Here is a 23,517-nt window from a genome sequence, read left to right as displayed (position 1 = left end):
ACGGGTACTTGCCTATCTTTTTCGGGTGAGTGCTTTTCACCGTCTCTACTTGGACCATGTTTATATAGGCTCAGTACTGAAGCAAGCGCATCTTAAATCTTGGAAACATACACTGTGGTATATGGCTTCTTACGCGTTGCATTAGATTCTTTTTATTAGCGTTCTTCTTTTCGGCTTTTTTATTTGCAACCCGTCACGAAGAGCCTCATGCGCATACTCACGCGAGCGAATGCTGCTGGTGCGCAGCCAACAATGGATGGCACGTCAAGCGAGCCATAGGCGGAACGTGCGAAGTGTTAATTTTATTTGACCGGACTTTTTGCGTAGCTTCTACAGCGCCGACTGCTATGTATGGAACGGAGTATGAAAAATGTTATCGCTCAGCGTGGGACGCGCACACATATATCGGAAAATTCTGGAATGTTATCGAAGTTCTGCTGTCATCGATGCTTGTGTAATCCGGTTGCAAGTGGGTCGCGAATTGTGTAGAACTTTCTGGAAGGCACGTGGGCATTATCTTTACTCTGGAAATTTCTGTGACTGATGCGTAAACGCATTTGTACAACGTGTAAAGTTATACCTAGGTCGCAACAATATTCGCGAAGCTTAATGCATGAAGAGATGTTAGCACAGTTCACTTTATAACATAGTAAAGGTCCAAAAATTTATGCACCAGCAACTTCCGAAGCGCGCTACCAAAACGTGCTTGCTTAGGTGATGCAAAATTTGTCGTGCAAAAGGAAGAGAGAAAAGTGAGGAGGAGGGTTGCAGTACCATGCAAAAGAGAAGGAAAACTGACGTAGCGACAACAGATGCAAACTTCATGTACAGCTTTTCATCATTGCCCAAAACGGTGGTAGTTTTCCTCCATTTTCTTCTTTTACATTTTCACTTATATTTGTTTTCCTATGATTCCGTTTGTGATCCTGTAGAAAAAGGGGATAAAGACCGTGAAGAGGGACGTCAATAGCTTTCCCGCGTGAAGTATAGAAACCACGTCTGCGTGATCGCAGACGCGTCTCCTGTAGATCGAAGAAGGCATCGTATAAGCGCTGTCCAAGCATATATAAAGGCTGCTTCTAAGGTCGCCTGCTTTACGCACGGCTGAGAACCATATTGTTCTGGTAGCCCGTCTTGCCACTCTTGGGATTAGCCCGTGAGTGAAAGTGCCGGTATATTTTTCGGTATACGTGTCTGCGAATGCGCCCATCTCACACCCGATGACTCGTCTTTCGGGGACACAAGCGATGAGGGGGTAGAAATTCCGACTTGTTCTGCGAGGGCTTCCCGGATGCCAGAGCTAGGCAGACGCGACAGTGACCTGATGGGTGTATTTCTATGCATACGCATCTTGTGGATTCCTGGTAAGCGCTGAAGCCTTTTGCACACAAGTATTAAGAGGAAGCTTTAGCTCAGGCCCAACTCCGACGCAGCCTATTCAAATACATGTAAAAACGCAAAAACGTTTTTCTGAAATAACCCCTGGACCAATTTTAATGAAAATTATTGTATTTGAGAGAGAAAGTAAAGTTCTAGTGACTGTTAGATGCGGAATTTTGATTTAGGGCTTGAATTTTGTTAAAAAGATTTTCAAAAACTCAGAAGTTTCAAAAGGATAGAAGCACGAAGTTTACAAACTAATAGCTCTGCATCAAGAACAGATATCGCTGTTCTGTAAACGGTATACATTAGATCATTCGAAGCGGACAAATTTTGTATGCCGTTTTACATCTTACGTGAGTTTGTTACGTTGTTTACGAGGGTTCTGAAAAAATTGTAATTACATATTAATACATTTCTTGAGATTCATGTGTAAGATGTCAAGTTTGTCCGCTTTAAATGTGCTATTAGGTTCAATTCACGCAATTGCGATATCGTCGTTTTTTGCTGAGTTACAGAGTTGTAAACCTGGTAGTTTCGTTTTCTGAAAATTTGCGATTTTTGCCAATTTTTAATAAAAAATGACAAGCTGAATCGAAAATTAGAAACCAACAGTTACTAGATTTTAAGTTTTTCTTTTAAATGCAACAAACCCCGTCAAATTTAGTGCAGCGGTTGCCGAGAAAAACCAATTCTCCTTTTACATGTATTTAGATAGGAGCACCCGAGCTAAAGCTTCCTCTTAAGCAGTGTTGAAATTCTCCGAAAATATATCCTGCACTTAGTCGCGTTCATGGCCGCATGTGTACGGGAGATTCCGAAAGCAAGATGTTATAACCATTGAGAAATACTATGTAGTGCTACCTGTCACCATCAGCAAAACCTGTCAATCGAGGACAATTCAAGGATGTCTTCTGGCATGTGAGATTTGCGAAAAGAGCTTAAAATAACACTATTGACATCACAGGCGTGTAGGATTCCCTGGGCTATAATTCTACGACATAAGACCCGCCTTGGTTACTCAATGCCTATGGTGTTGGACTACTGAGCACCAGGTCATGGGATTGAATCCCGGCCATGGCGCCCGAATTTAGATGGGCGCGAAAACATGCGTCTACTTAAATCTGTGTACACGTTAAAGAACCCCAGAAAGTCAAAATTTTCGGAGTCCTCCACTGTTTTTGCACGTAAAACCTCATACTTTTTTCAAGGCATAAGGTGGCCTCACCCGCCTGCAGGATTGCCTGAATCAGCTAGCTTGGATGCTCGCTTGCCATATGAGAAGTTCGAATCCTTGCGCTTTCTTTTTAAGTGTGATGGTGGGATGCCCAAATTCACCTCCTCCAGTATACTTCATCTCCACGCTTGGAGTGGCGCCTCACAGTGGCAAAAACACCGAAAGTCAGTGGCGCTGCACTAATTCATGCAAAACTAAATTAGGAAAACCCACAATGTTTCCACAAAAGACACTCCCTCACCAGAACAGGAATTGGCCTCCCTGGTGCATTATTCGGTCACTCCCTCCCCAACAACTCATTCGATTATCCAATGACCCTCAGTCCCCAACAGCTGCGGAGCTCTTGGCCAAGGTGGTCAGTTCTAAATAATAATAATATTATTTGGGGTTTTACGTGCCAAAACCACTTTCTGATTATGAGGCACGCCGTAATGGAGGACTCCGGAAATTTTGACCACCTCGGGCTCTTTAACGTGCACCTAAATCTAAGCACACGGGTGTTTTCGCATTTCGCCCCCATCGAAATGCGGCCGCCGTGGCCGGGATTCGATCCCGCGACCTCGTGCTCAGCAGCCCAACACCATAGCCACTGAGCAACCAGGGCGGGTGCGGTCATTTCTGTAACACAGCAGAATGTGATAAGAATCTCTGGACCCGGACAGGCTGCCAATGGAAACTGATCCTGGCAACGTTCAGCACACGAACTGTCTCGGGTGAAGCCCGCTTACCAGGAATATTTTAGCAACTATGAGGCATGGTTAGGCATATCATCGGCCTTAGTGAGGCTAGCAAAACTGGTGAAGCTTATACAGTGCTGAAACATGGCCACGTTCTCTGCTAGAGATGACTTCAAGAGAAGAAGCAGAATTATATGGACATAGCGGCTTACACTGACGAATCCTACAGCATTAATGAGAGGGTAGCAGTAGTAGTAATGGAACCTAATAAGAGGTACAGATTAAATGTAGTAGAAGCCTATGCCCTAGCATCCCGTTTAGATGATGATAAAGTATATAGGCTTTATGAAGATGTCTAATAAGCGGTGAGAAAAGTAAAAAACTCCGCATACTGTAGTAATGAACATCACTGGAAAAGTCGGTAGAACCAGGTTTGTGAGGAGATATGTTGGTGCAATCCGCAGAAAGTAATAGGCTGTGAATAATGAACACGTTCGTATGGAAGTACACAAAAAAGTGGACCTGGAAAAGCACCTAAAGTGACCAAGAAGTGAAATTGATTTCAGACTTTCTGCCGATGCTAGCATAGTGCAGGGTGCAGAAGTGCTACATAGGATAAAGTGCGGTGATCTCAGGTTAGTGAGGGCTAGGATTCACCTAAATTTTAAAAAAGAAAGCGTAAAATTGATAAAGGAGAAACAGGCAACCTACACGAAGTAAGGGTCAGAGCAGATCATCTCAATATGGTGCTTGCAAACAAATATGCAGTCTTAGAATACAGATGATGACAGTGGAAATGAATTGCAGCGCAACTAGGCTGGCATCAGAAGCAGTGATTGAAGTTGGTGTTAAGGCACCAAGACAACAATTAGGTAAGACCTCCTTCTTAACAAACGACGTAATAAAGAAACGACAAAGAATTAAAGTGTCCGACTCATTAGATCAGGTAGAATTCGCGGAGCTCTCAAAACTGATAGACTAGGAGAAAATGCGGGATATTCGAAATTTTAACGTGAGAAAGAAAGAAGAAGCACTAAATATCGACGCAGCATGAAATCAGTAAGAAGGAAATTTAGCGTAGGACAAGTCAACACGTTTGCACTGAAAGATAAGCAGGGTAATGTGAGCAACAATCTCGAAGATATAGTAAAAGGAGCAGAAAATTCTATACATACGGGCACAGTACTCAGTGCAGTCATGATACCTCGATTCGAAGTGGTAATTAACAGGTTACAGAGGCCCCTTCTATAACTAGCGATGAAGTTTGAACGGTCCTGCAAAGTATGAAGCACGGAAAAGCGGCAGGAGAAGATGGAATAACAGTCGATTTAAGAAAAGATGGAGTACACATCATGCATGAAGAGCTGGCGGCCCTTTATACTATGTGTCTATGGGGTTCAATTGTCTCGGATAACTGGAATAATTCAAAAAATGCACTAATGCGAGAAAAGAAGATGTGAAGGAACTGTAAAATAATAGGCCTAATAACTTACTTCCAGTATTATCCAAAATATTCAGCAAGATTATCTCTGATAGAATAAAGGCAACACTGGACGTCAATCAACCAAGGGAGCAGGCTGGTACAATGACTCCCATCCATGTCGTCAATCAGGTAATCGAAAAATTCACGCAGTGCAATCAGCCTCTCTATATGACATTCGTATATTATGAAAATGTATGTTATTCAGTAGGGATATCAGCAGTCATAGAGGGAAAACCTTATCATGAAGTACATGAAGATTTCTGAAGTGTCTTGCAGAATATCTCCACAGCTACCTTCGTTCTCCACAAGTTGCAAGATACCTGTAAAGAAAGAGGTCAGACAAGGAAGCCGTATATCTCAAATGCTATTCACTTCGTGCTTGGAAGAAGTATTCAAGCTACTAAACTGTGAAGGGTTAGGTGTGAGGATCAACGGCCAATATCGCAGCAACCTTGAATTTACAGATGAGAATGCCTTGTTGAGCAACAGTGGGGACAAGTTAGAACAAATGGTCAAGGACCTTAACAGAGGGAGTGTAAGAGTGCGGTTCAAGATTATTGTGCATAAGACAAAGATAATGTATAATAGCTGATAAAGGGAACAATCGTTCAGGCGTGCTAGTCAGCCTATATACTCTGTGAAGGAGTACGTTTACCTAGGTCAATTACTCTCAGCGGAACCTTACCATTAGAAGGAAATTTATAGAATAATAAAAATGGGTAACAGCGCATTCGGGAGATATCGTCAGATCCTAACTGGAAGCGCACCAATATCATTGAAAACAAAGGGGTACAATCAGTGCCTTCTACCTGTACTGACATGTAGGGCAGAAATGGGAGACTTAAAAAGAAGCTCCCAAAAAAGTTGAAGACCACCCAAAGAGCGATTGAATGACGATCGTTGGGAGTAACGTTAAAAGACAGGAAAAGAGGGGTTTGTATCAGAGAACAAACCGGGATTGCCGACTTTCTAATTAACCTTAAGAGAAAATAAATGGAGCAGGGCAGGACATCTAGTGTGTGGGTGATAACAGGTGGACCATTACGGTTGCAGAATGTGTACCAAGATAACGGATGCGCAGTCGAGGACAGCAGAACACTATATGGCGTGATGAAATTAAGAAATATGGAGACGCTATTTGGAATTCATTGGCACAGTGCCGGGCTGATTAAAGATCACCGGGAGAGGCATTCGCCCTGCAGTGGACATAAAATGGGCTGTGGATGTATAAAAGCTGGTGCGCTTGACTGACAGATAAGATTTTTGATGATGGCGGTGTTTGCCGCTATCGTTGTGCTTGGAATGTCACCTGTTTTTCAGGGCAGAGGTTCGCCCAATAAAACGCAAATTTCGCCATTCAGAGTTCTGCTGCTTTCTTCACCGTCGCTACCGCGTGACAATATTTATATTTGTCACCTCGAAGAACTGTTTGATAACTGTTGATAGGATAGTGCAGTGGTGGCGTAGAAGTAGGGTATCCGCCACGCGTGCAAGAGGACTGTCGTTCGAATCCCAGTGCCCCGCAATTTCTCACCGGACTATAAACAATGCGCGTGTTGATTGAATTGTACAAACAGGCCTGGACTGCGGCCTGGTCCCGGTGACCAGAACCGGTAACGCACTCCCTCACTAGAGCAGGATTGGCCGCCCTGGTGCAGTACTTGACCACAACCTCCTATATGAATACAACAATCAAACCCCGGCCCTCAGTACCCAACAGCTGTGAAGCAAATGACCACGGTGGTGGCTAGACCTGTAATGCTGCAGAGCGGGCTAAGAATGATTGGGTCCGAACAGGTTTCCATTGGACTCTGAACCTGGCAACGTTTAACGCTAGAACGTTATCTAGTAAGGAGAGTCTAGCAGTGCGATTGGAGGACTTAGGGGGCAGTAAATGGGACATAATAGGGCTCAATGAAGTTAGGAGAACAAAAGAAGCATATATAGTGCTAAACAGCGGGCACGTCCTCTGCAACCGGGGCTTAGCGGAGAGACGAGAACTAGGAGTCGAATTCCTGATTAATAATGTTATAGCTAGTAACGTACACGAATTCTATAGCATTATGGAGAGGGTGGCAGCTCTTGTTGTGAAACTTATAAGTGGTGCAAATAGTAGGTCATACAAGTCTACGCCCCTACATCCAATCTTGATGACCAGGTAGTCGAGAGCTTCTATGAAGCCGTGGAATAGGCGATGGGTAAAGTCAAAACAAAATACATTAGACTGATGGGCGACTTCAATGTCAGGGTAGGCAAGAAGCAGCCGCGAGACAAATCAGTGGGGGAATAAGCCCCAGGCTCTAGCACTAGCAGTGGAGAGTTTTTAGTAAAGTTTGCGGAACAGAATAATACGCGGATAATGAATACCTGCTTCCGCAAGCGGGATTGTAGAAAGTGAACGTGGAGGCGGAGAATAGAAATGAAATGGACTTTATAATCTGCGCTAACCCCGGCATCATACAAGATTTGGACGTGCTCGGCAAGGTGCGCTGCAGTGACCATAGGATGGTAAGAACTCGAATTCGCTTAGACTTGAGGAGCGAATGGAACATACTGGCACATGAGAAGCCGATCAATGAGTTAGTGGTAAGACGGAAACTAGCGGTATTCCGGATCAAGCTACAGAACAGGTATTCGGCTTTGACTCAGGAAGAATACCTTAGTCTTGAAGCAATGAACGACAATATTATGGGCATCATTAAGGATTGTGCAAAAGAAGTAGGTGGTAACTCTGTTAGACAGGATACCAGTAAGCTATCGCAGGAGACAAAAGTTCTGATAAAGAAACGCCAATGTATGAAAGCCTCTAACAATTCAGCTAGAATAGAACTGGCAGAACTTTCTAAGATAATCGACAAGCGTAAAACAGCTGACATAAGGAAGTATAATATTGTCAGGTGGTGGTGACGTTGAATAACACAGTAGCAATACTGTGAACGAGAAAACTAACTTTTATTGGGCGAACCTGTGCCCACAAAACAGGCTACACTTATAGCACAACGATAGCGGTGAAAACGGTCAGCGATCGTCGAAAATCTGATCCGCGGGTCCAGCGCGTCGGCTTTTATACAGCAGTCATCGAATGTTCCAGACTAATCGTTGGGACCCGCGTGCCTTCCGCAAATTTCTGCACCATTTGCGTCACACGATGAAATCAGATAACACAAGGTTCGGCGACAGCACACAGCGGATTGAAGCATCGATAACTTTCCAGAAACTTCGGATACATTCAAGCGCGTACCACGCTGTGTGATTACATTTGTTAGGCGGGGAAACGTGGTCGCCCGATAAATTTAAGTACACGTGTCAATATATATAGAATTGGGCATGCGCTCAGGCATGGAGGAAGCCTAAACTTAGTGAAGAAGAAAGTAGCAATAGGCAAGAATCAGATCTATGCGTTAAGAGTTAAAGCCGGCAATATCATTAATAATATGGATGAGATAGTTCATGTGGCTGAGGAGATCTAAAGAGATTTATACAGTATCAATTGCACCCCCGACGGTAATAGGAGACAATAGTCTAGAGGAATTTGAACATCCACAAGTAACGCGGAAAAAGTAAAGAAAGCCTTAGGAGCTATGTAAAGGAGGAAGGCAGCTGGGGAGGATAAGGTAACAGCAGATTTTATGAAGAATGGTGGGCAGATTGTTCTAGAAAAACTGGCCACCTTGTATACGCTATACCACATGACCTCGAGCTTACCGGAATCTTGGAAGAACGCTTACATAATCCTAATCCATAAGAAAGTGAACACCAAATACTTGAAAAATTATACAGCAATCAGCTTACTGTGTGTTGCCTACAAAGTATTTACTAAGGTAATCGCAAATAGAATCAGGAACACCTTAGACTTCTGTGAGACAAAGGACCAGGCAGGATCCCATAAAGGCTACTCAACAATTGACCATATTCACACTATCAATCAGGTGATATAGAAATGTGCGGAATTTAACCAACCCTTACATATAGCTTTCATTGTTACGAGAAAGCGTTTGATTCAGTCGAAACCTCAAACGCCTTAGTGAAGAAAACAACAAACTTCGCACGCAGAGTGCAGAACTATACGTCACTCGAGCTGCTACTCAGCATTCCACACCAATAACCGCATAATCAATGCCATCATCTTCAGAACGTTCTGAACCCAGGATTTTCGCGGAATTAGCAAAACTGACAGAAATTGCACAAGTCGAGGAGAAAGTTGATGTACTGCAGCGGCAGCTTCTAGCAATGCAAGAAAGCATCCAGCAACAGGCAAGTGTTATTGAAGAAACACGGCTCTCAAAAGACCAGCGACGCAAGAAATTTAGAACCCTAGTACAACAGGACGTAGAGCAGGGACACCCTGCCGATCCACCCGTCAGCCAGGACGAATAGAAAAACCAACCACAGGAACGAAAACGCACTCATAATCTGGCAATGGAATTGTCGCAGCTACAAACGCAAGTAAGGATCAGTGAGACAGTACATAAGTAGCGCCAAAACGACACCAAGCGTAATCGCACTACAGGAAACAGGCACACGCCCAACTCAAGCTGGCAACAACACACATACCATCACGCCTGAAAGCCGCGTGGCCACGCTTACAGCTGAAAGGCTCACAACCACACAACACTCAATAGACGGCTATGATGTCGATCATAACCTAATTGAGATCCTGCCTCTCCAATGAGGCGGAAAGAGCCTTTTCATGCTGAATATATACAGCCCACCCAAGCAGAAGCAGGCCAAGTTCGACTACTTGATCACTAAAGCGATTGGCATAGCCAAAAATAATAGTCTGCTGATTGTAGGCGACTTCAACGCGGCTCACCAGGCATGGGGCTACAGGACAACCACATCAAAAGGCACTTGACTCCAGTACACGATACAGCAGCACCGTCTTACCATCCTCACAGACCCCGCATACCCACACGTCTAGGAAACAGCGTCTCCCGAGATACATCCCCTCGCCTCACCCTCACTAAAGGGATACAAGTTGCCTGGCACAACACGGAAGAAACTCTGGGCAGTGACCACTGCATACTTGCCACCACATTGAACGTTACGCATGCACGCCACCCGATAAAAAAAGACAACACTCACAGATTGAAGGGCTTTTCGCAAAGAGCGAGTGGATGACTCCTCTACGGGTATTACGGATCTCGAGCAGTGGGTACGAGAGCTCCAACAAGACGTAGCCCGGCATTCAAAACAGATCACACTCTCCACAGACATACCGGCCGCAGACGAGCACCTTGTTCACCTCTGGGAAGCACCTCGAGGCCTTGTTAGGCGATGGAAGCGCCAGAAACATAATCGTAAATTGAAACTACCTATAGCGAAACTCAAGGCAACCGCAGAATTTTATGCTGGGGAGCGCTCCCGTCACAACTGGCGACAACTATGCAACAAGTTGCAGGGTAATCTTAGCACGGCCAAAACATGGTCGCTGCTACGCCATCTTCTTGACCGCACACATAGCAAGGCAATTAGCCAGCAAACAATTCAACGTATCCTCTACAGCCATCCGGGTTCTGAGGACGAAATCCTGGAGGAGTTGCGGGCGTGGTACATAGGCGATTTCGAACCCGCACAAGGACAACCTCCAACCTACAGCGGGAGTGACAATAATGACCTCGACAAGCCGATCACTATCACTGAGGGGCAACAAGCACTCCATGCACTCTCACGAAACACCACCCCAGGCAAGGACAAACGAAATAACAAACCCCTGCGCAATCTGGATGATGGCACCATTCAATCTCTAACTGGCCTCTTTAATCATCACTAAGAAGCGGGTACGCTACCAGCAGACTGGAAGCACGCGGACATCATACTCATTCCGAAGCCAGGCAAACTCTCTAGCTTAGAAAATATGAGACCAATCTCAGTGACTTCATGCCTAGGCAAGCTTCTGGAACACGTCATTGCGAACCGACTTCAACCTTACCTAGAATGCAGCGACCTCTTTTCCGAAACAATGTTGGGATTCCGGCCCCACCTTTCTACCCACGACATCCTTCTTCAGCTGAAGGAACAAGTCCTTGAACACATCTCGCCGCAAAACACCGGAGCGATTTTAGCACTCGATCGCAAAGGCGCTTTCGACAATGTGGCTCACCATACCATCCTTACAAACCTAAGCCTCACGAACTGTGGTCGTAATACTTATAATTATATACGCGCCTTTCTATGCAACCGCACGGCAACAATAGACATTGGCTCACTCAGAACCCCGACGTTACCTACCCGCAACAAAGCAACCCACAAGGTGCTGTTCTATCACCCACCCTTTTCAATATTGCTATGATGAAATTACCTGGCAAACTCAAAGCAATACCAGGAATCAGGCATGCAATATACGCCGATGACATCACTATCTGGACCACCACTGGTTCCGAAGGAGAGAAACAAGACGCCCTTCAACAAGCGACTGATGTCGTCCAGCAATATGCAAAAACAAGTGGTCTCCGGTGCTCCCCCGACAAGTCAGAACTATTACTCGTTCGACAGAAGTCACAAAGAAAACGCAATGAACTACCCCACATCACACTCACCCTCGACGACAAAGAAATACCCACAGTAAACCGCGTCCGCATTCTCGGACTCCACATACAACAGGACGGCGGTGGCGCATACACCATCCAACGTCTCATGTAGACCACCTTCCAAATCATGCAAATGGTCAGCCGTATCACCACCGAACAATACGGACTGAAAGAAGACGACATAATACAGCTCGTCCAGGCCCTTATAATCAGCCGCAATGCCTACGCTGGCACGTACTTGCCCCTCACTCCTAAGGAGATAGATCAATTAGACGTACTTCATTGGAAAGCCTACAAGCAAGCGCTCGGCCTACCACCGAGAACAGCGACACTCAAGCTTGAAGCCCTAGGAGTCCATATTACTATAAGAGAAATTATAGACGCCCATCTCACAAGCCAACGAGAACGACTAGCCCTCACACCAACAGGAAGAACAGTCCTAGCACGCCTAGGCTACCCCACACACGGTAGAAGCCACGAATAAGCAATTCATCTGGCTCCAAACTCTCGGGAGCACATCAAGGTAGCCCCTATACCCAGAAGCATGCATCCGGAACATCATGGTGATCGTCGCCAAGCTCACGGAAAAACTCTACAGACAAAATATGGCAGTCTATCCACCATACTATACACAGATGTCGCGCACTACCCCCAAAAAGCAGCCATGACGGCCAGCGTTGCCGACTATAACCTACAAGAGATGGTCTCGATGACGGTCCGCACTGCCACCGCCTCGTAGTGGAGGAGACAGCCATCGCCTTGGCTATCACCTCTAGTCTGACCAACGAGTACGTCACAATTATTACTGACTCCCAGGCAGCTTGCCGTAGCTACGCTAGAGGCAGAATATCGTCAATCGCCCACCGACTCCTCAAACAAGCCTCCCAATTCCCGGACGTTGAAATAGTGTGGACTGGAGGACACCAGTCCCTCCGTAGAAATCGGCGTGTGCACGCTGTAACACGAGCTCATGCATCCCGGGCGCCACAAGAGAGGGATACGGCCGCATCCATGAAGCCCGTGCCTTTACAATACAACGCCATACTACAACACCACAGAATGAACAGACGACAATACCCACCTCCACACAAGACCCTCTCACGTGAAGACGCCGTAACATGGAGACAACTACAAACCAATACATACCCACATTCAAGCAGACTACACGCAATCCACCCTACACTATATTCATACAAATGTCCCCTTTGTAATGATTGCGCCTCCCTATATCACACCACATGGGCGTGCCCCAACGTGAAGGCGGCCCCGCAAATACCCAACCCCACACCCAAGCAGTGGGAGGCCGTGCTGACTAGTTCGGACCCTCGTCCCTCGTAACCAGCAACAACTGGTGCGGCGGGCCCGGGAGACAGCAAGGGCCGCAGGAGCCCTGGACTAAGGGCGCCTCCCGCACAAGCAGAGACACCTGCTTGTCCTTTCATTATTTTAACAAATGTTTCTCCTCGTCCTCCTCAGCCATCATGGAGCCATTACGGAATCAGGGTGTAGACGAGCCATATGTAAAAATACTAAAAGATATTTATACCGGCTCCACAGCCACCGTAGTCCTCCATAAGGACAGCAACAAAATCCCAATAAAGAAATGCGTCTGGCAGGGAGATACGGTCTCTCCAAAGGTATTCACAGCGTGTTTAGATGAGGTATTCAGAGATCTGGATTGGGAAGAGTTTGTGATAAGAGTTAATGGAGAACGCCTTAGTAACTTGCAATTCGCTGATGGTATTGCCTTACTTAGTGACTCAGGAGACAAATTGCAATGCATCCTCACTGACCTGTAAAGTCACAGCAGAAGGGTGGCTCTAAAAATTATTCTGCAGATAACTAAAGTAATGTTTAACAGTCTCGGAAATGAACAGCAGTTTACGATAGGTGGCGAGGCACTGGAGGTGGTCAGAAAATACATCTACTAAGGACAAGTAGTGAACGCGGAACCGGATTGTGAGGCTGAAATATTCCGAAGAATAAGAATGGGCTGGGGTGCCTTTGGCAGGCATTCTCAGATCGTGAAGAGCAAGTTGTCATTATCCCTCAGGAGAAAAGTGTATGACAGCTGCGTTTTACCAGTGCTCACGTACAGGGCAGAAGCCTAGAGGTTTAAGAACAGGGTTCTACTTAAATTTAGGACGACGGAACAAGCTATGGAAAGAAGAATGACGCGTGTAACGTTAAGGGATAAGAAAAGAGCAGATTGGGTGAGGGAACAAACGCGAGGTAATGACATCTTAGGTGAAATCTAGAAAAAGAAATGGGCTTGAGCAGGACATAGAATGAGGGAAGATAACCGATGGTCCTTAAGTGTTAGGGACTGGATTGCAAGGGAAGGGAAGCGCGACAGTCGGCGGCAGAAAGTTAGGTGGGCGGGTGAAATTAAGAAGTTTGCATGGACAACATGGCCACAATTAGTACATGACCGGGGTAGATGGAGAAGTATGAGAAAGGCATTTGCCCTGCAATGGGCATAACCAGGCTGATTATCTTATATTATTATTATTATTATTATTATTATTATTATTATTATTATTATTATTATTATTATTATTATTATTATTATTATTATTATAAGGAATTCTAACAGCGAATCTACATGCGATATAAGCAGCAAATATTTTAATATGGCACCCGATAGCGGCATATGCTGCTAAAGAATAACAGTAGGAGACTGTGCACGGCTAAGCCTCTGAATAATTTGCAGTCACAGACTGATTATACGACCTCAACAGGGACTCTCTAAAACTCGGAAATATTGCAGTTGGCAATGAATGAGCGGCTTATGCTTATGGGAGAACCAGCTTAGGTGGTTGCCTTACTTTTGCATAGCCGTACATTGCGCCGGCTTTACCCTTTCCTTTTATGTGTTGCTTCATTGCATCCCCAACAGTCGCCGAGATGATAACCGTACCTACATTGCGAGTATTTTATGAATCGTCCATCTGTGGTGGAGGAATCGTTGAAGGAACGGCGCTGACTCTTCATGGCCCCACCAGGTGTATACACAGTGAAAACAGCACCGAACGCCAAAGCACTTGACATCATAAATATCGCTTGCCAAGCAACAGGACGGCAACGGTGGCGACGGTGGCAAGAATGCTGGGCAAAATAACTATTCAGGAATGAACATGAGTTTTCCAACCTGCAAAGAGTGAAATAAATGTGTACGGGGCCTTCCTTCTGCCACCGCCGTCACCACCCATGTGATCTGGTTCAACTGGATCAGCACAGCCAGCTGAATATAATTCGTCACCTCAGTGCAGGCAAGAAACGTCGAACACGGTAGAGCATTTTCCTTGTTGAATCGGGTAGGATGAAAAGTTCAAAAGAACATTTATTCATGCAAAGTTTTACTAAGTACCAGTAAACCGCGCTGGACAGTGCGATGCTGCCAGGTAATCGGAGGCAACCTCAAACCTAGAGAGTGGAATTATGATGCAATGTGATGTCCTTCTGCCGCCGCCCTCACGAACCGTGTGAGCTGGATCAGCTTGACTGCAGGAGCGCAACTAGCACAACCAAGATGAATATACTTAATGACGTCACTGCAGGCACGAAACCTTGAAGGCGGCGCAGCACTTTCCGTGTTGATTGGGGCTGCAAAGTATGCGATAAGGATGTGAGGGGCAACCATCAGGCACAGCCGTCACTACCCCGTGTCGGCTATACAAATAACTTCTTGCTTGTCATATCTCTCGATCTTTTGGCTTGCCTTTTCTCTCTATTTGTTGGAAGGCTTTATTAACTCGAGATTGCAGGTTTATTTAACTAGTCATCTACTTGAGCCATTTTAGAATTTGCCCTCTTTTCATATTACGGCTGCCTTGACAAAAAGGAAAAGCTGGCTGCATTGAAAATATCACCCAAACATGCTCTGATTATATTTTCCAAGATGCGAAGCTCTGGCCTGTGAACGTGATGGCAAGAGTGTGATTTTTGTATTTTGATGGCAAGTTTTCGATGTAAGAACGAAATTTCACTCCGAATGACACTTCATTTTATCAAGGATTCACTGCGTTTGCTCTTCATTTCAGTACGAGCTTGGCGAAAGCCTCGTGGACACCTTCATCAACGTTTTCAAGGATCGACTTAGCAAGAGTCACAATACTAGCTGCAGGCAAGAGTTCCTCAAGCATGTGGTTCACTGGGAGAAGACGGCACGCACCATCGACAATGCTACCAACACGACCCGACAGAGTAGAGCACAGGGTCTGGAAAAGAATATTTGACTTGAGCAATGTAACAATTCATATTCTTTTATTACAGTACTTCATCACTTGTCACGCCTATGTTCTCACCGAGATCAGTTATACTTGAATGTGCCATGAGAATAGAATAGTATTTAGTGAAATGAAGTCTTGCGTTATATCGGCCTCTCTATAATTCAAACTTCTTACGCTATGCACAAGGACCCATTTGTCGCTTTCCACCTGGCTGCAAGTAAGATAAGGGAAATGTGAGAACCAGGAACATTATTGAGCAAGCATACTGCTAAAATCAGGCGAACATGCTGCTAAAGAATAAAAGAAGGAGACTGTGCACGGCTAAGCCTCCGAATAATTTGCAGTCACAGACTGATTATACGATCTCAACAGGGACTCTCTAAAACTCTGAAACATTGCAGTTGGCAATAAATGAGCGGCTTATGTAAATAGCGGCTGAATGAGCTGTGTTGACTGTGTCGTATTCTAACATCGTCACTCTCCGTGATGCTTTATAGTGCGTAAGATGTCGCTTGAATAGCGCTAGCAAGGACTTTCCTGGTACAGTGCCAATCATAATGTCTTATCATCGTGTTAGAATTGCTGTCGCCCGTGAACCTGTACGGCGCTGCGAAACTTGTAGTATCCTCGAAAGTACTCCTCCAAGAGTGTGGGTCCAACCATTCCAATATGTTGAAGCACGCACACATACGCTTGCCTGGGACCTCCTCAGCCCGTATTTCGACGATTGGTATGCTGCCTCTAGAGATACACGAAGATACAGACAATTCCTTTACCTTAACTTCATACTATGACAGCATAACCGAAGTCGAGCGAGTTGCTATAGCCTGTAGGTTTTTTCTTTTTTTTTTGCTTTTATTGCGCGGCGCAGTTTCCACAGGCGTAAAAAATAGTAGTGTGTTCTCTCATCTGTGTTCAATCCTACATTCTAAAACTTTGGTTAAAATCGTGCCCATTGCGAGCCTGTAATTCTCTGCGGCAATGGTATTTAAATATATTCTGTATGTTTGCACTAAAAGGCATTGCTTAGCGAAAACTCCAGCTGTCAGTGTCGATGTCAGAAGTTTCTCTTAGTGCACTACCATACAGTGGCTCCCAATTTATTTATTATTGTGTAGAATTCAACGTGCGCCAATTTTTATCCTACCTATGGAATTTCTGGAAAGTGACAAGATTGCATTCCAGGTGCCTGTTCAAAAAAATGCACAAAACTGTTGTTCCTGCATTTGAGCTGATTCTTATTTTGGGACAGTTCTCTACGCATTTCTTTGGGATTCTCAAGATCGTTACATTTATTATTGCCACAATAAAAATGAAATACGCATTGCAGTGGTGCTATGTGGCTTGGAGTAACGGACGCGCGCGTTATGCGTCCATCACTCATTGAAGGCGTTTCATCATACATCGTCCATCATACATTGGAGGCGTTCAATTACGCGTCCAATATGTTCCTTTTACGTTTGCAGAAAAGCCCACTGCGCTTACTCTAGTGACTACAGCATTTTTCTGCAGCGCACAAGGTAACGGCTCTGGTTCTGAGCAACTACAGCTACATTCAAAAGAGGATGGAAAGCGAAAATGCTCGTGTACATAGATATTGCGGTACGTTAGAGAAACCTGGAATGTGCCTGCGCCCGTACTACGGTACCTTTCATAGCCTACGTTTCATACTTTCTGACAATTGGGCTGGCCTGACACTGGGGAGCGAGACAAGGCATCCGCGCCCGAATCTTTACAGCCTGAGTGGTATAGCACTCGAATATCATACTCTTGGAGGCGAAGCGCCCATCGAGCGAGGTGACCTGAAGGATCTTTAAAGGATGACAGCCAGCAGAGTGCATGGTGGTCCGTGATGACGTCGAATGGGCGACCGTAGAGATAAGGACGGAACTTATTTATGGCCCAAATGGTAGCCAGGCATTCTTTTTCTGTAACGGAATAGTTTGCTTCTGCTTTCGTGAGTGTGCGGCTAGCGAAGACGACAACGTACTAATGGAAGCCAGCCTTTCGTTGTGCAAGAACAGCGCCAATGCCGACGCCACTGGCATCCGTGTTTATTTCTGTCGGTGCGCTTGGGTCAAAATGTCGAAGTATGGGGGAGAGGCTAGAAGACGTCGCAGCGTCGTGAATGCGGCATCGCAAGCTGGCGGCCAAGCCATGAGGTCTTGGTTGCCCGCGAGAAGATTTGTCAAAGGCGCTATTATGGTGGCGAAGTTGCGGATGAAACGACGAAAATAGCATAATCCGACGAAGCTGCGGAGTTCATTTGTGGTCTTGGGTCTTGAATATTCGGCAACGGCTCAGAGTTTGGTTGCATCTGGGAGCACACCATCTTTTGAAACAACGTGGCCAAGGATGACTAGCTGCCGGGCGGCGAAACAACACTTCTTGAAGTTGAGCTGGAGTCCAGCATCGGCAAGGCAAGTGAGCACGCGTTTGAGTCGGAACAGGTCAGAAGAAAGGTCCGGGGAAAATATGACAATGTCATCGAGATAACAAAGACATGTCTGCCATTTGAGGCCATGGAGTATGTTATCCATCATTCTTTCAAAAGTTGCAGGTGCATTTCAGAGGCCAAAGGGCATCACGGTAAATTCATATAAGCCGTCAGGCGTAACAAATGCCGTTTTCGGAGGGTCTCCATCAGTCGCCGGGACCTGCCAATAGCCGGATCGTAAGTCTAAGGACGAAAAGAATTCAGCGCCTTGGAGGCAGTCCAGTGCGTCGTCTATACGGGGGAGAGGGTAGATATCTTTCCGGGTTATCTTGTTGAGTCATCAATAGTCCACACAAAAACGAATTGTCCCATCCTTTTTTTTTTGACCAGCACTACCGGAGAAGCCGAAGGACTGTGTGATGGCTGTATCACGCCGCGTCGGAGCATGTCTCCTGCGTGCTCATCGATGACACGACGCTCCGTCGTGGACACATGGTATGGACGTTGGCGTAGCGGCGCGTGGCAACCGGCGTCGATGTGATGAACGATTGTGGAGGTACGGCCTAAACATTGTTTCTGGAGGTCGAAAGAAGATCGAAATCGGTTAAGAAGGTCGACGATCTGCGTGCGCTGACTCAGTGTGAGGTTGGGGTCAATAGACGGAGCAAACTCTCGGTCCCATGCAGGCGGAGGCGCAGAGAGAGGGAGAGTCATGGCGTCAAGGTGAAAAGGAGTGGAGTCATCAGGCACATCGTAGACAGAGCTCGTGTCGAATTCATCAGCAAAACCGAGGCACTCGGCATGATGTAAGCTTGATGGACAGGAAAACGGATTCGTAACGTAAAGTGCGCTGGAGCCCTGGTGAAAGGGAAGGAGGGCAAAGGGAAGCAAGAAAGGATGGCGGCGTGCAGCAAGTTGTGATTGCGTGAAAAGAACTGTGGAATCATAGAAAGCAGCACAGGAAACGGGCACAAGGGCGGAAGAGAAAGGAGGGATATCAGTGGCAGTGGCAACGAACACTCAAGCAGAAGGTGGAGGCAAGTCTTCAGACATACTGCCGCAGAATGGAGTCGGCGCAAGTTCTACATGGGCACAATCAATAATAGCGTGATGAGATGAGAGGAAATCCCATCCCAGTATGATTGCGTGAGAGCAGCGGGGAAGAAGAACAAATTCAATGTGGTAATGTAGTAAGCCGACACGGACGGTATATGTTCCGACGGCCTCAATAGGATCAGCGCTTGCTGTGCATAACGAAATGGCAGAAATCGGCATGGCGACTTTACAGAGTGTACGGCGAAGCTGGTCGGCGATCACGGACACTGCGGCACCCGTGTCGACAAGCGCGTGAACGGCGATACCTTAGGCGAAAACTTCAATGACGTTCGTTGGGAATAAACGAGGGCTTGAGCAGTTCGAAGAGGTCGCAGTTCTTGCCTCCGGAACTGCGCCTTTTATTTTTCCTCCACAGCCGAAGGGTGGCGGACGATGGGGGACAGGGAACGTCGACGGGGAGATGAAGACCGACGAGTGTTGAAGCTTTGGGGAACAGAAGATGAAGGAGCGAAGTGCGGAAATGGTGGTGAATAGCGGGACTGGGAGTCAGGAGCATTCCCTTGAAGTCTCGCAGTATCGGTAGGATACCAACCTCGCCGGCGGCAGAACCGTGCAACGTGTCCAGCAAAGCCACACGCGAACCAGATCGGCCGATTGTCTTGGGTACGCCACGGATTATCAACAGGTGGCCTAGGTAGTGGAGCACAGTTTGGAGCTGGGCGTAGGTACTGCGGAGGCACGCAGAAGCCGCTTCTGGGCACGTAGTTCGCAGCTGCGGAAGGCGAGGCGTAGAAGCCGCTCATGGGCGTGTAATGCGCAATTTCCGGCGGAGGTGTTGGTCTGGCAACGACGGCAGCGTAAGTGAGCGGAACTGTCGCTGAAGGTGGCTGATTAGCGAGAGGAAGTGCGTCGCGGACTTCTTCATGGATGACGCGTCGCAGTTCCGGGGACAGAGGACTCAGACGACTGGGTAGCAGGCAGCACTGACAGTTGGCGCGTGACTTCTTCGCGAACGAATTGCTTGATTTGGTCGAGGAACGAAGAGTGGGCGGAGGCAGCACTGGAACTGTCAATTAAAGCCGAAACCGTGTCGTCCGGCGCGACACCTCGGCGCGTGGTAAGGCGTTGTTTGCGGAGCTCATAGTAGCTCTGGCACAGTGTAATGACCTCGTCGATTGTTTCAGGATTTTTCGCCAAGAGCATGTGAAAGGCGTCATCCTCTATGCCTTACATGACATTCTTGATATTTTCTGAGTTGGGCATGGCGGGAGTGATGCGTCGGCAACGGTCAACTACGTCTGCAATGTAGCTGGTGAGGTTTTCACCCTTTTGCTGAGCGCGACCACACAAGCGTTGTTCTGCGCGAAGCTTGCGCACAGCAGGGCGACCGAAGGCTTCTTTGAAACAATGGGTAAATGCTGTCCAGGTGGAAAGGTTGGATTCATGATTCCGGAACCAGAGATTCGCGACTCCATAAAGATAGAAGATGACGCTAGTTAGTTTAGCTTTGTCATCCCACTTGTTATGCGCACTCACGCGATCGTATAACGAGAGCCAACCCTCCACGTCATGGTCGTCATTGCCGCTGAAGACCGGAGGATCTCGTTGGCGGAGAGCACCAGAGCAGACGACAGGCGATGCCATGGGAGGATTCGGCTACACAGCGTCCTGAGGCATAGCAGAAACGGTAGGTAGCGTCTGGCTGCGGAGTTCCAGGTTTTGAAAGGGCCCCGCACGTCCACCAAATGTTAGGATGCGTTATAGTTCAATTGATTAGACGCTCAGATAGCAGAGCACGTAACGAGAAGACACACAGCTTCGGCAACAAAGACACAAGGCTTCCAACCACACGTTGTCGTCGTCTTCCTCGAAGCAGTGCCTGCTGTGTGTTCTTGTCCAGTACAATATGGACATTACTGCCGTTAACAGGTCATGCAAAACGTAGCTATTTGATGGCTTTGCTGACATGCATTGAAACAAAGGGGCATCCAGCAACAAACTGTTGATTCGTAAGCTGATAAAGGCAGGCTGAAAAGAGCGTCATGTCACCTCTCCTCAGTTTGTTTTTTACAAGGCCCGTCGACATGGATATGAAATGAACGAGCTTCGAAGAATCTCTGCGATTATAATCACGTAACACATCTGAGCCAACGTGGAAGAGTGTGTCACGGGATTTCACTTAATATTCGCCAGCATTTTCGTGCTTGTCATCCATATTGACATTGATATCAAACTATCGGGCTTCGAAGCAGCGCTGTGACAGTACCCGCGAAATGTACGCTAGACCACGTGGTGAAGGATGTCACATGGCCTTGCGTAACTTTCGGAAGCCAATATGTGATTCACAAAGACAGTGAGATTAGTGTCAAACGAAGGGGAATCATAAGAGCTATGCTATGCTACGCATGTAGCGAACGTCAAATCACATGGGAGATGGTATCCCGCGACCGCACGTGTAATTCGCTGGCCCATACGTGACTCCCAACCACACTGACGTGGATGCAGAACGATCAGGCTTCGAACAACGTCTCTGATGGCATGCTCATCGCGTACACAATACCACGTGAAAAATAGTACTTGACATGAAGCAACTTTAGCCAGGCCGTGGGTAATTACCATCCATGCCGACATGGATATCAAACGAGCGGGGAAATCAAGAGCAATGCGATGGTGAACACGTAAGTAACATCAAATGACGTGGTAAAGGGTGTCACGTAACCACACGTATCTTTTGCTCGCCTATGCACGATTCCCAACCACACTGACATGGATATCAAATGATGAGGCTTCGAACAAGGTCTGCGATGCTACGCGCTTCCCACACTTCAGACCACGTTGAAAATATTCACCTGAAATCACGTAAGTTTAGCCACACGACGGGTAATTACCAACCACTCCGACATGGATATCACACGAACGGGGAAATTAAAAGCTATGTGATGGTGTACACGTAGTTAACATCAAGTCATGTGGGAAAGGGTGTCGCGTGACCAGACATACCTTTCGCTAGCCCATGCATGATCCCCAACCATACTGACATGGATATCAAAGATCGGGCTTCGAACAAGGTCTGCGATGGTACGCGCTTCGCGTACTTCAGACTACGTTGAAAAGAGTCATGTGGCATCACATAACTTTAGCCACACCATGGGTAATTGCCAACCATGCCGACATAGATATAAAACGAATGAGGAAATCAAAAGCTATTCGATGGTGTACACGTAGTTAAGATCAAGTTACCTGTGAAATGGTGTGACGTGACCTGACCAACAATCCGCTAGCCCATGCATGATTGAATGATGCTTGGTATTTAATGGCGCAAGGGTCAAGTATGGCGAAAGTGCGCCATGTCCATGGTAATGAGTTTGCAGTGTAGTTATGAGTTCTATCAAGTTGGTGTGACGTGGCTGTAAAGGGGCGTTAAGTATAGTCGCTCTAATGTACGTAAAATCTGCATAATAAGATTATGGCGATGACGTATGACGTGTACTATGAACGTTAAAATGTATTTCAAAAGAGTGATACGATGGGTAAAATATATCAGGTTATACGATTGGCTAGAGGACTACTGTTTCGTTAAAGCCCTTGAAACACAAGGGCTTGGACGCATGTGCTATGCAAAACAATTATCGCAGTGACATCCACTGGAACGAGGGTGCTCTACGAATTCAATGGGGTTATGACATGTAGGACAACATCATTTAAGAAATCGAGGACCGCCTCGGTAATAAAAAGCGGCCCTTTGCCAAGAAACATAGCCCCTTCACAAATATGTGAAGCTGATGTATGATCTCTGTAGGTGCAGCGACCACTCATTTGATTCGGCATATAACCTTTCAATCGGTCTCGTTATGAATGTGCCAGTGGCTAAGCGCTACCTAGATAGTGGACAGAATCTAGCATCTTTAGCGCGCTCGTGGCGGCAGAGTTATATACTACGGTACCATAATCCAATCGTGACCGAATTAAGCTCCTCTAAAGATTCATTAAACACTTTCTGTAACTGCGCCTTGTAGTCGGGGACACAAGTTTCATTAGGTTCATTGTTTTTATACATCTTTCTTTAAGATATTTTATGTGTGGAATGAAAGTGACCCTGTAGTCAAGTATGTTACGTAGAAATTTGTGCTCTTTGTTGACAGGTAATCGTCCACAAAGTTCTAAGCAATGATTCGGGACCAGGCCTCTCTTTCTTGTAAAAGGAACACAAGAGCTTTTGTGAGGATTGGTTTTAAATCCATGTTTCTCTGCCCACTTTGACACTTTGTTCATGTCATGCTGTACATGTCGCTCGCACAATGCGAGGTTAGAGAATTTGGAACCTATTTGAATGTCGTCCACATAGACGGAATAAAAAATGGCCAGTGGTAATGAAGCACGAAGTGTTTTCATCTTAACCATAAGAAGTGTGCAGCTGAGCACGCCTCCCTGGGCTACACCAGTTTCCTGTATAAAAGAACGTGACAGTATATTGCCGTCTTTCAC

At 46.4% G+C, this 23,517-nt stretch overlaps 1 protein-coding gene across 1 annotated transcript in view; it reads left to right on the top strand.

The window, feature by feature from the left end:
* Positions 1-15,595, top strand: part of LOC139050074 (glucoside xylosyltransferase 2-like) — a 47,244-nt gene extending 31,649 nt beyond the window's left edge. Inside the window, exon 7 of the mRNA XM_070526267.1 lies at positions 15,351-15,595. Coding sequence (XP_070382368.1) covers positions 15,351-15,545 — 195 coding nt within the window. The 3' untranslated portion in view covers positions 15,546-15,595. The remainder of the gene's footprint in view (positions 1-15,350) is intronic.
* Positions 15,596-23,517: the final 7,922 nt, after the last annotated feature.

The sequence above is a fragment of the Dermacentor albipictus genome, chromosome 9, assembly GCF_038994185.2.
Source record: "Dermacentor albipictus isolate Rhodes 1998 colony chromosome 9, USDA_Dalb.pri_finalv2, whole genome shotgun sequence".
In the NCBI taxonomy this organism is placed as follows: domain Eukaryota; kingdom Metazoa; phylum Arthropoda; class Arachnida; order Ixodida; family Ixodidae; genus Dermacentor; species Dermacentor albipictus.
Note: the sequence above shows the minus strand (reverse complement) of the source record. Positions and strands in the feature narration are given on the sequence as shown.